At 46.6% G+C, this 14,649-nt stretch overlaps 1 protein-coding gene across 4 annotated transcripts in view; it reads left to right on the forward strand.

Annotated features, from left to right (window-relative positions):
* Window positions 1–13,716, forward strand: part of samd11 (sterile alpha motif domain containing 11) — a 65,689-nt gene extending 51,973 nt beyond the window's left edge. For 2 of the 4 annotated variants that reach the window (XM_029436573.1, XM_029436574.1), the window contains exons 7-13: window positions 1,786–1,939; window positions 7,144–7,259; window positions 8,257–8,335; window positions 8,694–9,487; window positions 10,345–10,478; window positions 11,789–11,899; window positions 12,125–13,716. In XM_029436573.1, coding sequence (XP_029292433.1) covers window positions 1,786–1,939; window positions 7,144–7,259; window positions 8,257–8,335; window positions 8,694–9,487; window positions 10,345–10,478; window positions 11,789–11,899; window positions 12,125–12,409 — 1,673 coding nt within the window. In that variant the 3' untranslated portion in view covers window positions 12,410–13,716. The remainder of the gene's footprint in view (window positions 1–1,785; window positions 1,940–7,143; window positions 7,260–8,256; window positions 8,336–8,693; window positions 9,488–10,344; window positions 10,479–11,788; window positions 11,900–12,124) is intronic. The other 2 variants (XM_029436576.1, XM_029436575.1) reach the window with 2 other exon arrangements.
* Window positions 13,717–14,649: the final 933 nt, after the last annotated feature.

A 14,649-nucleotide genomic window follows, 5' to 3' on the forward strand; every position in this document is an offset into this window, starting at 1 on the left:
ACTGGAGGTGTTGAGTTTACAAGACGTGGATGTTTACAAGGCAGGGATAGTCTAGCAAAATATGCTGTTTAGTTGCATTATGGGAATTGTACAGTGTTTTTAAAGTTAGTCTCTTCATTGTTTCACATTTTGGCAAAAATATAGTCAGGATATCTCCGGCTCTGCAGCATCGATCTGCAGCATTCTTTTTTTTAATCTGTTGCTTGGAAGTCCCCAAACTTTATGGAAGTGCAATACTAAATCGCTGGATTACCCCTTTAAGTGACCAGTCATACAAAAATAATTGGTGAGGTAGGATTGTGACCAAAGGAAACGCATAGAGGTCAACACTTCCACCCTGTCACCCCTGCACCATGTATGCTAGTGCACAACGGACTGTGTGGTTATGTGTGCGCTCTGGGGCTCCAGTTCCCTCTGATCCCTCCCTTATCTCTCACAACCCCCCCTAACCCACACACACCCACACATACACACACACTCACACACATACACACACCCTTGTCTGCCGCCAGCCGAGTCCCCTGCGGCCTGGCGCAGCAAACAGATCGATATACCGGAGCTAGGCCGCATTAATATCTGTCGCTTCACCCCCCCACCCCGGCGCCCGCTTAGCGCACACACACACACACACACACACACACACACACACACACACACACACAAACTCACGTCACACCCGTACCGGCGGCGGAAATGGCCCCTAGCTCCCGAGGGATCTGTCTAATTAAAAAAGAGGGGGAGGAGAGGAGAGAGAGGACAGATAGATTGAGGCAGAGAGAGAGAGGAGAGAGAGAGCAGGATGGATTTTTCTCTCATTAGAAGCCATGTCTCCTGGTGTGGCCTGGCCTGGCTGATAATGATGAGGCCTCTTCTCCTACAAGAGCGAGAGAGAACCGGGGTTGCTGGGAGAGAGAGAGAGAGCGGGGTGAGCAAAGAAAGAGATGGAATGAGGCGAGTGGAAGAGGGCAGAAGGTGGAGAGAGGGGGCAGGCAGACATAGAGGGAGAAGGCGTGATAGCGGCGGAGGTGGGGAGAGGTAAAAACACTCTGCGCCCGATGTGTGAAGCCGCTTTTTACTCGCTCGTACAAAAACACACTGGTCATTATTTGTTTTGAAAACATCACAGCACACCATCATTTTCATGCCGTGTTTTGTAGCCTTTTCATTTTTCTGTCTCCACCTCTTTAGTTTCTCACATTTGCTTGAAAACGGTTCAGTTCCAAAGCCTGACAGATGGACTTGACAGCTATGCGCTAATTTTATACACCTCTGCCAAAATGTCTGTTTTTCTTTATCCTTGTTCAGTGTGCTCATGTGTCTGTACACATATATGGATGTAACATGGTGAATTAGAAAACGCATAACAATCATTTTGATTAATGACAATAGGACTTATTTGGTGTTCTTATAAGCTACCTGCATACTTAAATCCTTCACTACAGGACAACTTTTAAAGTGTGCTTCACTTCTGCTATGTTGCCCGAAAACTTCTAATGTTCACACTTAAAATAAGCCATCAACTATAAGCTGGTGAAATGTATAGTCAGGAGGATTTTCTGTTTAAAAATGTTCCATACAACGCTGAGTTTCTTGTAATATCTTAGCATAGACGTGAGCAGCTGGATACTAAATTTGTTTTCTATCCCCCTCTCTGTCTCCCTCTCAATTCTTGCCTCCCCTCTGCTTTCTCAACTTAATCCTTCATCTTTGTCATGTCAACTCTATCTTCCCATTTCTCTCCCTCCACTGTGCTTTCCCCGTTTTGCCACTTTGCTCCTTATTCAGACATGCTGCGTGCTCGCCAGGAGGCGTTGGCTGCAGCAGTGCGGAATCCAGCGGCCTTAGAAGCTCACCTGCCCTCGGCGGGCAGCTCCTCTTCGTCCAGTCAGAGGCGCAAGCAGGGTCTTCCGCAGCACCGGGACGCACATTACACTGACAGGTACCAAACAGATGCAAACACACACTCACTTGCAACCCAAATTTTTACGTCAACCTAGCAACTTAGCTAGCTATTGAAATAACAACCTTGCAATACCAGTATTATTCATCATTGATAAAGCCCAACACCCACACACACACATACTGCATAAGAGGCCCCAGTTGATGTGAGCACATGTAAATGTAGAAATCATAATGGAACAATGTTCAGTTTTTCAGAAAAAGCTTTTCAGTGGAAGAAACAGTCGTATGAGTTAATCACCTGCCAGTTTGGATCACCACACCACTGCACTTTTCTTCCCATTCTTCCACCCATTTCTTCCTCAGCCAGATCTGATCTCATATTTGGCTTCTTCAGTGTGCTGCAGTGCACGTTTATGTGTGTGTGTGTGTGTGAATGTGCATCTCCACATACATGGTTAAACTAAGGATCTAATAACCTCTTGGCTACCACTGTGGAGCTGCACGCCTGCATCCCCGGCTCTTCCTCCCTCCTCTCCCCCCAGCGCTGGCCCCTGCTTCTCCCAAACAAAGCCGGGGGCAGCGGGAGTGGGCGGGTAATTGCTTGTCGATTATTTATGTGGCGCGGGGAGAGGCGGGGGATCGATAATGGGCCGGCGGTGCGGCAGCAGGGGGGGATGGTGTGTGTGTGTGTGTGTGAGACAGAGAAGGGGGTGGTGAGGGGTAGGGGTGGGGATATAAGCAGGAAGCAGAGCGGCCAGGCGCTGTGTAGTGCAGCTCTGGGAGGCTGTGGGGGTGTATAGTGTGTGCGTGTGTGTGTGTGTGTGTGTCTGCTAAGGGGAGGAGGGGGGCTGACTGTTCGCGTGTGTTTGTTTGTTCCATTTTTCAAGCTGGCAGTCTGCATGCACGCTCATCTATGCGGATTGAATTTGGGTTTGTTTGTGTGAATATGTCTGCTAATTTGTGTGTGTGTGTGTGTGTGTGTGTGTGTGTGTGTGTGTGTGTGTGTGTGTGTGTGTGTGTGTGTGTGTGAGTGTGAGTGCGTGCGTGCATGTAAGAGAGAGAGAGGCCAGTAGTGCAGTGTGAATGTAGTCAGTGAGCCGCGGCTGTTCTCCGACAGCACACCAAGTAATTAGCCACACAGGACCAGGGAGAGTTAACTAGGCCTCACCCTCCCTTCCTCCATCCATCCATCTCTACCTCACTTCGTCGCCCTTTACCCCACCTTGCCTCCTCTTTAACCCTTTCACTCTCAGTATGTTTTTAAGTGAATAGAAAATAGGGGTTAATAAGGAAAATATGTTAACCCTTTCCATTCACTTGTACCATTATCCAAATGAGATACATGCAAAAAGAATAGAGAAACGTGATGCAAAACCTGTTTGATGTTTCATCTTTACATATACGTGCACATTCACTACAGGGCCACAAGTGGATACATACTTTTGTGTACTTTTCATCTTGGGATGTTTTTATGTTTTGGGCTAGGCCTCTTACTTCCTATTAAGGCTTAATGCTACAGCATAAAATATATATTTTTTAGAAAATAGTGTGCTACAGTTTGGGAAGGCCCCCTCGTGTTTCAACTAGGGAAGGCTCGATACCACTTGTTCATGTCCGAAACCGATACTGCAACCTTGAGTATGTGCCGATAACAATGCCAATCCGATTGTCTTTTTCTCTCTCTTAAACAACTAAGATGTTAATAATAAATGTGTTTGGTTGCACTTTGCTTAACCTAGCAATCTATGAAACATCATGCTCAACCTGCAAACAAATATTTTACTCCCTAAAGGAAGAAATACATAGCCCACATTGTTTAAACCCATTTAGAGTTCTTTACACAGAACGTTTAGCAGAATTTTTGATTGGTCAACACCATCCCAACATCAAAAATGAAGTGCAACTTTGCAACTCATGCCCATAGATGGAATGAGATGTTCAACAATCTCACGTGGGTGTAATCTCCACATACCTTTCGCTATATAGTGTACATGTGTGTACACTATAAGGCCAGACTCTACCCACTTCTCAGAAAAGATACAGAACCTGCAAAAACGATAGAGGGAGAAAATTAGGATGAGACCTGAGAGTGCAAAGTGAAGAGAAAATTAAAATCTAAATAATTGGTGAGTAAAAGCAAAAAACTGAGATTAAGTGAAAAACCGAGGCTGAGAATGTGAGTAAGCGATGGAAGCTCTCTAACTCTCTCCGTGGCTCACCTTTACATCGACCCCTCATCATTGATTATCTGGGGCCCATTAGGGCCCATTGTTAAAAACAAATCATTAGGGCCGCTCGATGGGCTTAGAGCCTGGCGCTCCATTTGTCTGGCCTTAAATGGCACTAAGCAGCTCACCGAGCATCTGCAAGGCAAATAGGGGAGGGATGGTGAAAAGTAAAGAGAAAGGGGGAGAGAGAGAGGAAGTGGAAAACATGAGAGCTTAAAATGGGGATGAAGAGAGGGAAGCAAAACAGAAGAAGAGAAGAGATGGTGAGAGGACGAAGTGACGTGTAGAGAGAGAGAGTGAGATAAGGGGAGGGAGGGAGAGAGCAAGATAGAGAGCTAGAGAGAGAGAACGAGCGTGGAGGGAGCCTCATCCATTTTAATGAGCTTCCTGTGTAAATGTGTTCCTGCGGAGAAGGAGCCGAAGGCGGCCGCGCGGCGCTCCTAATCCCCCCACGCTCCCGTCATTAAGGGCAGCCCTGTCACACACACACACTCCTACACGCACACCCGGACACACACACTTACACAGACACACAGACACACACTGCCTGGGCTGCTGCGGGACGGGGCCGCTGTCGCCACTCTGACAGGTCGTCACACACCAGTGAATTCCCCAGGAGCCGCTGGCCTCACTGCAGGCAGAGAGAGAGAGAGAGAGAGAGAGAGAGAGAGAGAGAGAGAGAGAGAGAGAGAGAGAGAGAGAGAGAGAGAGAGAGAGAGAGAGAGGCAGGCAGAGAGAGAGAGAGAGGCAGAGAGAGAGGGAGGCAGAGAGATGGAGAGAGAATCCAGTGATATAGTTTTGCGTGATTATGAGCCCCCCTTGCATCTGTGAATCTGCCTATTTTCAGTCTCATGCTAAAAGTGGTTGAGTGTTTTTGCCTCCACTTTTTATAGCATGTTAGTGGTTTGCTAACAAAATGCACAGATAGGGCAAAAAGAAAGCCACACACACACACGCACACATAGCCCCAGAGCAAAACGACTAAAGTCTGCCACTCCTCCCTTTTAAAATTGCCTCCTATAAAAGGAGGAAGAGAGGGAGGAAGGGAGTGGAGGGGAGTGTCAGACACACACTCTCTCTCCCCTTCTCTCTCGCTCTCTCTCTGTCTCTCTCACTCCCCGTGATTAGGCCTAATTATGGTGGCCCAGACGCCTGGCAGCCCCAGTCATGCAGCTTTAATTGACCGTTATTCATCTGCGGGCTAACGCTAGGCGAGGGGGAAGAAAGGGAGGGAGTATCAGAAAGGGGGGTTGGGGGGTGATGGGTGTTTGGCATGCGGGAGCCATGGCGGTTGTGGATGGGAGTTTTGCGGGCGCCTTAGTGTAGCCTAGTGGAACTGCGTGTCGCAAGGCTAATTGCTAGCCCCAAGGGATTAGGCCAGGTGATTACACACTGGGCGGTGTAATTACATAAGCAGCAGCTAGCGGGGCCCCGGCTCGCGGCTCCAGGGTCACGCGCCGTAGCCCTCACCCAAGATTAATTGGAGCTGCCACTGAAGTGCGAGTCACCGCCGGAGAGAGCGGTTATACGATTAGCATTAACATTTCAGCGGCGGAGGCGATCGATGAATGGTTTTCACCCCCTCATACACCACCACCCCTCTCAGTACTAGCTCCAACCCCCCCATCTCATCTCCCCGCTCTTGTATGCGTGCTCTCCCTCCTTGCAGTTCCTCCCTCTCCTTTTCCCTCACCATTTAGTGAGGCGGGAGACATGCAGGCGCTACCTAATTTGAACACAGTTGCAAAACAATATTTGCGGTTGCATCCATCCCAGTGTTGGTTTTGATTTTGTTGTTTTCCTCAGCTTGTTTCCCATGTACGCTTTTGTGCTGCGGCAGTCACACACAGCTGAGCTCTGATTGGTGTGATAGCAGCAGCTCAAGAGGAAAGAAACGAGACAGGAGAGGGAAGAGGAGGGTAGCAAGAGAGTGAGTTCAGGAAAGGCCCTGGAACCAGCTGTAGTTTGAGACAGTGAGCGGGCGGAGTGCATCATCGTCCACACTTTGACACTGTCAAATAGTCAAGGTGCAGATGCCTCACTCTTCTGACAGCTTTTTATCTGTTTCCTCTAAACCATTTCCCTGTACCCATGAAGATGTGCAGGAAAGAAAAGATTACAGTGAAAAACAAAGTGGGAGAAAAACTGAAAGAAATCCAAAGAGGCAAGACAAGGCTGGGGGTAAAGAGACGGAGTGATGAGGAGGGGAGAGAAAAATACAGAGCTGAAAGAAATTAATGTGGGGAAAAGAAAAGAGTAAACAAGACAGGTTTTCAGAGGTCATAGAGAAGTAGCGAGAAAAGAAAAAAAAGGTGGTTAAGACAGAACAAGAGACGGAGAGAGAGAGAGGTGAGAGGCGCCTTTCCCCCCCTCAAGGAGGACAAAAGACGAAGCCAATAATGGAGAGGCCTTTTCAGAAGCAGAGGTTGCAGGACGCTCCATCTTTTCACCGGTTTCAATGCAGCCTAGAGAGTGAGAGGGAGGCAAACGGAGAGGAGGGCGTAAAAAAGGGAGAGAATAGAGAAGGGATGAGTGTTAATTAGAAGGTCCTTCAGCCCAGTGGCCCCGGTCAAGACGCAGGGGCCGCCCCAGCTGTCGGAGCATGACACACTGGCATTGTGCATTCAGCCCTCATTATGTGTGTGGGTCTAGAGTTGTGTATATTTCTCTGTATATATCGTGTGTGTATGTGTGAGGCGGCGGTGGAAGGAAAGGCTGCAGTCCAGGGTACAGCAATGGCCAGCGGCGCTTGCTGCGGCGTGACAAGACTGATGAGGCACTGGGGCGACACGGGGGCCTCTGGAGCTCCACTGATAAAAATACACCGCATACATTGGTGTGGCAGCATGCACACACGCACGAAGAAAGAGTTGAGATGTACTTAAAACCATTCCTATAGCGTAGGGAATCTCATATTATCGACCCCTTCACGCTTAATGCTTTTGTCATTTGAAAGCATCCAGTGAAATCCAAACTGAACTTAATGTTGTCTCTTTCATATTTGTGTCCACAGAGAAATGTCCCACCCTCCACCCCTGCTGTCCCCTCCAACTGCCCCTCACATCGCCTTAGGACCTCACCTGCGGCCTCCTTTCCTGGGCATGCCCTCTGCTCTTTGCCAGGCCCCTGGTGAGTCATAGCTCATGCTAAAGAATACAGAGTTTCTACAGCTGATGGCAAGGGACATTTAAAACTTTGAAAGAATTGTTTTAATGCCACTCTGAATTTAAGACCAACTTTACAATAAGCAAAATTGAAGAAAAAAGCCTGACATTAACGCCTTACAGTTTTGCCCAAATGTTTATTTTTATAAAATATTTCCCCATGTCATTGCTAGCAGACAGTCAATGAGTGCAAACAATATGAGTGTTTTTGGTTTTTTGAGAAATACATTTAAATTGCCAGGTTTAAATTGTACGTAACAAAAAGTCTTAGTATTTCACAAAAAAACACATTGTATGGTATGACATCCTATATTATGATTATATTCTTTTGTTATTAGTATTCTTTGTCATAGTGTAGAAGGCAAGGGAAGTTTATTTTCAACAAGGCAATTCAAAGTGCTTTGCATAAAACATAAGTATTGAGACAAAGTGCAAAAGAAGAACACATTATAAAAGGACAATTAAAAACGGTCAAAAATAGAATAAGACAGCTATAACAAGCAACAATAAGTTACAGTGCAGTGTAAGAAATTAATAATTATTTGATTTAATAAAAGGCAGCCGCAAACAGAAAAGTCTTGAGCCTTGATTTAAAAGAACTGAGAATTGCAGTGGACCTGTTTGTTCCAGTGTGTAGTATGTTATGTCATTAACAAAAAGGAAATATTAATGCACAGTACCATTGGGCATGCATGGCATATGCATACATAACAAATATATATTATTTTGATATGTAGGGAATGTTCCATGGCTATATATCCAACGACTCAATTATATATTTAAAAATGTCATAAAAGGTACAGCAGTAGCTGGATATTACTTTTGAGATAACATTTTGCAACAGAAACGGTATGTAGAACATGTTTTCTCATAGAGTTGCATTTTCCTGCCATTGTTTAACATTTGGGAGCATCCATGTTATTTGCTTACACGTATGTATTTCCTCGATGTTTCTCTCACAGGTTACGGTTTCCTCCAACCAGCTCAAGCTGAGCTCTTTGCACGGCAACAGGAGATGCTGAGGAAGCAGAATCTGGCCAGGTGTGTGTGTGTGTGTGTGTGTGTGTGTGTGTGTGTGTGTGTGTGTGTGTGTGTGTGTGTGTGTGTGTGTGTGTGTGTGTGTGTGTGTGTGTGTGTGTGTGTGTGTGTGTGTGTGTGTGTGTGTGTGTGTGTGTGTGTGTGTGTGTGTGTGTGTGTGTGGTTATAGTATGTAAAAATAGTGTAATTATAGCAGCCCTGTATGACGGTAAATAATGACAGCCAAATTCTTTGTTTTGGGGCATAGGTTTATTGTAACATACAGCAAAGCATACAGCATTGTTGTAAATGTGAAATACTGTGAAATTTGAAACATTTGGCCTGTACGTTTAATTCCCCTGTGTTTCTGTTGTTGCATTAGACTTGAGATGTCGGCAGAACTGCTGAGACAGAAAGAGTTGGAAAGTCTCCACCAGCGGCAGCAGCAGCATCGTCTTCTGGGCTCCGACCCTTTGGGAGCTCTACCTCCTGGCCTGCCCCCCGACCATCCAGCCCTGCGGAGCCTCCACGACATCCCAGAAGGCCATCCTCTTCGTGAGGAGCTGGCCCGCCGCTCAAATGCAATGTTGGTGCTTCGCCATGGGGCTGCTACACCCCTCCTAACCCTCAACCACCACCACCAGCATCAACATCCAGGGCCACCCTCCACACCCAAAGACACCCTGGCACAGAGATCCACTGCTGGGCCAGATGCTGAATCCAGGAAGGCCCCCCGCAGGGCCCCCCAGACACCGCTCCATGCTGGGGATCACACACGAGGAAGAGAGGACAGAGGAAGGGAGGGAGACAGGGAGGTGCAGGATGAGGAGATGAAGGACTCAGACAGTGAGACAGAGATGTGTGAGGAGAGGCAGGACAGTGTCGGTGCCAAGTCCAGCAGTAAACCCAGGGACAGGGAGAGAGACGGGGGTAAAGAGACTGGCAGCAAGAGAGTGTGTGACAGTGCCAAGGACACTGGAGAGAGCTCAGGCAGGCTGAGCGCCCCTTGTAGTTCAGCAGGTACCGAGTCACCCAGTCGCCACCTTTTCACCTCCGGACTGGGCAAGTCTGATGTCAAGTACCACCTGCCGCCTGGGTTCATGCCACCGCTGCCTGCTCTTCACGCCCAGTCACTGCCCTTTGGATTCCCCTACACCAACCCCTACTTTCACACGGGTGAGAGACTCAGTCACACACACACAAACACACACAGCCGACATGTGAAACTCATTAGCATCACTCTTTGTGTGCGTGTCTCCAGTGTGGAGACCTCTCCCTGTTAGGGGCCCTGCCTCTGACCCCGGTGTGACCCCATGCACACCAGCAGCAGCACAGCCACGTGGGCAGAAAGGAGGGAGGCGGGGGTTGTTTGCTTACATACATAAGAAGACTACCACTAACTAACTTTATTCTATCATTCTACAAATTCCCAACATAAGCAGCTTAATGATCGAAAGTTGAAATCTAGATGATAAATCAACGATCAGTAGAGCTGACCTATTTGTTGATTTAGCCATAAATCTCAACAGAAAGTTTTTCCACACCCATTTGGATTATCAATTTATACCAAACATTCACTGGCTCCACCTTCTCAGTGTAAGGATGTGCAGCTTTTTTCTGTTTCTGAATTATGAATTGAATATCTTTGGGTTTCTGACTGTTAGTCATAAAAAAAACTCAAACATTTAAATGACATCACGTTGGGCTCTGAACAATTCTGACAGACGTTTTTCATTGTTTAATATTTTATACACTTAACTACAAAATAGCATTACTACTTAGTTAGATTACTGACCCAATACCAGCTCACTGTCTCATGTATTTCTTAGATTAAACATTTTTTTCACAAACATAACTAAAAAATACTTTGAGCTGCATTTAGAAAAACTGTCAGCACACTTTCTTTAGATGTCTCCAACCTTGCAATTTTCAGGTTCTGGATCACTAAAAAAAATGGCAGCTCAGTCTAAATAGCAACTTTGTACCCGGTCTTTATATTGACACATCATTTTCACCCACTGCTGCTCTTTCAGGCTCTGTGGGAGGTCTTTTCATGGATGGGGAGGACTCAGCCACAGCAATGCCTGTGGAGGACATCAGCAAGTGGAGTGTGGAGGACGTGTGTGGCTTTATAAGCAGCCTGGCCGGATGTGCTGAATACACACAGGTGAGGACACAGGGAGAGGGAGGAGAGAGAGAGAGAGAGAGGAGGGAGGCGGGAGGCCAGGGGCAGGCTGAATACTAACCATAGAAGAAGAGCAGTGACCAACATATAATGCATACTGTAACACTACTGGAGTCCTTGCAATAGCACCTCATTATGCCTAGGGAGAAGCACGAAACCTGCAGTTTGTTTCAAGTGAATTGTGAATGTGTGTGGATGCTTCACATGGGCATATTTGTGGCCTGTGTATGTATGAAATGTGTATTTGTGTGTATGGCCATATATTGTTCCAAAATGAAATATCCAGAATTTGAGAAAGGTGAACAAATCTTACATTTATTTATATGCATCTTCAAAATAATAAAAAGGTAGATTTCTTTATTAGTAGCTGTGTCATTAGTCATCCTGTATGTGGTGTGAAGTGACGCCACTGTAACAGTTGACACAATCCGTGCAAACATTTTCTGTCCGAGTCAGCCTAATGAAGTAGGCATCTCAATTTTAAAAAGTATTCGTATGAAATTCCCTCTTAGCTTCAGAAGAACTTGCACGGAGCAAGGTTGTGGAATTTGTCTCATCTCTTACACTGAAGTGACGCTAGTGAGAGATTTCTTCATGGCCAGTATTGACCGGAGGAATGTTTCCAGTGACCAATAACGCGCTTATTGTACATGTGGGCATGTCACCCCTCGTTTCCTCTTACCTGTAGTGCTATTTATCTATCTAGATCCTTTTTGGTGCGAGTTGCTGAGTGTGGAAGACATCGGCCATAGAGAGGTCTGCCTTCTCTTCAATATAATATAACTAGATGCTGCTCGGCTTCTGGCGCTCAAAGCGTTACAAAAAAGAATACATTTGAAAAACTCATCAGCAATATCTTTTTCCAGAAATAATGACCCGGTTACACAAGATAACTTGAGCGGTTTCATGTAGGAACCATTTCCTTTCTAACAAACTACACCACTGAGCTGGCTAACGCTACAGCTCAGCCGAAGAGGACGCCATTTATACATACATCCATGCGCAGTGATATGTAAAATAGGTTTATGAAGACAGGTTTAACGGGTAAGAGGAAAAATATGCATTTATGGTTTGACTGTCCCTTTAAGTCTTTATGAGACAACATTTTCTACTCAACTGCCTCCCCCACATTGTAAAAATGTTAAATGATAATCTTCAGCCATTTCTATCCCTCTCAAAATGGGTATGTAACATTTTGGAATAGAGTCACTGTTTTGTAGGTTGTGTGAATGAAGTGTGTCGAGTGTGTTTCTGTGTCGGGGCTGTGGCTGAAGCGGCTGTCTCTCCGCCAGGTGTTTCGGGAGCAGGCCATTGATGGAGAGACATTACCGCTACTCACTGAGGAGCACCTGCTCAACACCATGGGACTAAAGCTGGGGCCTGCGCTCAAGATCCGCTCACAGGTACACACACACACCAGACCTGCGTGTGTGTTTGTGTGTGTTTGAGTGTGTGTTTCTGTCCATAGGCCTAAGGCTAACTGCTAGTGTAGCATAGATGATTCCCTTAAACTAGCCAGCCCCACAGACTGCAGCCTCTCTCTCTCTCTCTGTTAAAGTAAAGTAAACAGCATTATTCCATCACACAATACTCAACAGGCTGTACTGACAGTCTTCTCGTCTCCTCAGGTGGCGCGGCGTGTTGGCAGGCTTTTCTACATGACTGGATTCCCGCTGGCGTTCCCGTTTCCGCCTTCTGCCGCACTGCGCCCCCCAGAGCGTGATCGGGACCCCCTCACAACGCCATCTGACACCCCCCTGCCTCTCTCTCTGTCCCTGCCCCACAGACCCACTTCCACCAGCAGCAGCTCGTCTCCGTACAGCGGCCCCACCCCAGGGTGCTCTTCGCCCAAGCAGGAAAACAGTAACTGCTCCACGGTTGTGGGAAGATATGAGGCCAAAACTCCTTCGTAGGAGAGGAGAGGCAGGGGTGAGGAGGGCATACCTGCCTCAAAACTAACCTTGACCCGGTGAGATTGACTCCCCCCACCTTTGGACCTTTATGTTGAAATTTAGGGGACAATATTGGACTGTATCCAACAAACCAATCAACTTCTAAGTTCCTCTGCAGTGGCTATAGCAGAGCAGAATCCAATCAAACTGGGTTGGAAGGGAGACACGTGAAGCGACAGAGGAACAGAAGACAGCTGGTCACAGACAGCCTGCCAAAAAAAGGAGCGAAGCCTTGCCACAAATGCGACATTCTTGCAAGTCAGACAGTCAGACGCTAGCGGAAACTCTTCCTTCCTTCCTGGGCTGGAGGAAGCTTTGCTCACTCACTTTCTTTCTCTTGTCTCCGTCTCTCTCACCACAAGCGCTGCAGAACCCAGGAATTAAAAAGGAGACACCGCTCCCCTTTTTTCCTCTCCCTCGTTAGTTGAAGCATATGCTGAGCAGCACCAGATCTGACCAGCTCCCTCTCATCACTGCAACTATGCATTCCACTGTCCCGATACCAAAGATGACCGGATGTGTGGAATTGAAACCATGTTTCACAACGTGTCTGCTTCTTTTTGCATTAATGTCTCAGAGAAAGACTGGTCCAACAGGGAAATGCTAGGCTAGTGCCTCACACGGACTGTATTTGAGGTGACAGGTCGAGCTGTCGTTTTACTGACGTACAAACGCTTAAAAATGTTGGTGAAATGGAAATGCCTCAATGGCGGCTTACGTCATTGTATGCTCGTGTTGACTACTGTGGGAGGTAGGAAAAACATGCAAAATTGTACAGAATCATGCTTAAGATGAAAATATCCTGAAAGTTACATACGTGGTACTTTTACTTTTTGTTAAATGTAGTTGCACGAATAAGGTTTTCTTGACTTGCTGAACTTTGGTGGTACTTTTGTTCATACTCTTTTGTTCTGCCATTTTTTTTAACGTGTAATATTAAAAGATGCTCCAATCTTGAATGCTACTTCAGCATATAAATGAGAAAAAAATTATTTATAGGACTTTTGATGTAGTAGATAAAGCAGATTATGATATGTATTATAATTAGCCCTTAAGATGGATTCCAAAGATACTTTTACTTTGTTTTTCTCTTGGTTGCAGGGAAAAGAAAGGCACAAAGCTCTTAATGCAAATGTTTTGAATTTGTTATGGATTTCTTTTTTAATCTACGCAAGCAATGAATTAAAAAAAATGGTCTCTAGATTTCCCTTCAAAAGTTTTGTCTTCATCCTATTTTTCTATTCACCACACAGGTGAAATAAATCCTAAAGAAATTCCCTTTTCTCTCGTGTTTGTGTGCCTGCGTCAACGTATATACACGCCTTTTCCTCCTCAGGTGTTTGTGCTTCTTCTGTAAAAATGTGCAGGAGGGAGTATGCAGTCTCCTGATGTGTGTGCAAAGGGGGGAGGGGGCACAGTTCAGGTCAACACCAGCTGTCAGAGTGTGAGGTTCAGCCGCAGGCCAAGGCCTCCCTTGCCTGTGGGGATAAACCTGACCCTCCATATCCACCCACACACGCAGGACCAGAACCAGCCCCCACTCACACTTACCTTCAAAGAGTTTACACTGAAGCAGTACGCTCTGCTGGGACTTCCCCTCGCTTTAGGCTGGGCCTCTGCACCACAAGGTTCTGTATTCACTGAAAACGACTACAGAGGAAAAGTGACAACACAAAAGTGTTTATCAAATTTCCCTTGACGTTTAAAGCCATGTCAAACAACTCCTCTGCCCTGTATTGTCCCACCAGTGAATGCATGCAATAATTGTTCACCCAACAAAAGGCCAGTATCACCTTAATGTAGTGGTGAATGCTGGCGATAGGTGCAATGAAGTGGAGAAAGAAAAAGGAGATAAGTTGGAGTAGGAAAGCCGTGTCTGAGCATGTGAATGCACAGACACAGAAGACAGTGGTCTGGGCGGGGGGTGGGTGAGGAGTTGGCACAGAAACAGACCAGCCTGTGTTGCTGCTCTACCACCTGGGCAGAAAGTCTTGGCACACCATCAGACGCCACCCTGCCAGCCTGGCACAGCACTGCTGCCTCAGGGCTCAACACCCGCCTCTCTGAACCCCTCCTCCTGGCCGGCCTGGCCCGGCCCGGCCCCACAAAGCCTGAGGCTGCGTACAGGTGTGGACTTGTGCATCAACATGCATGTACATGCTTCAATTAATTAGTGTTAAATAAAATAAATAATAAATTAA

Source organism: Cottoperca gobio, chromosome 7 (genome assembly GCF_900634415.1).
Source record: "Cottoperca gobio chromosome 7, fCotGob3.1, whole genome shotgun sequence".
Classification (NCBI taxonomy): Eukaryota; Metazoa; Chordata; class Actinopteri; order Perciformes; family Bovichtidae; genus Cottoperca; species Cottoperca gobio.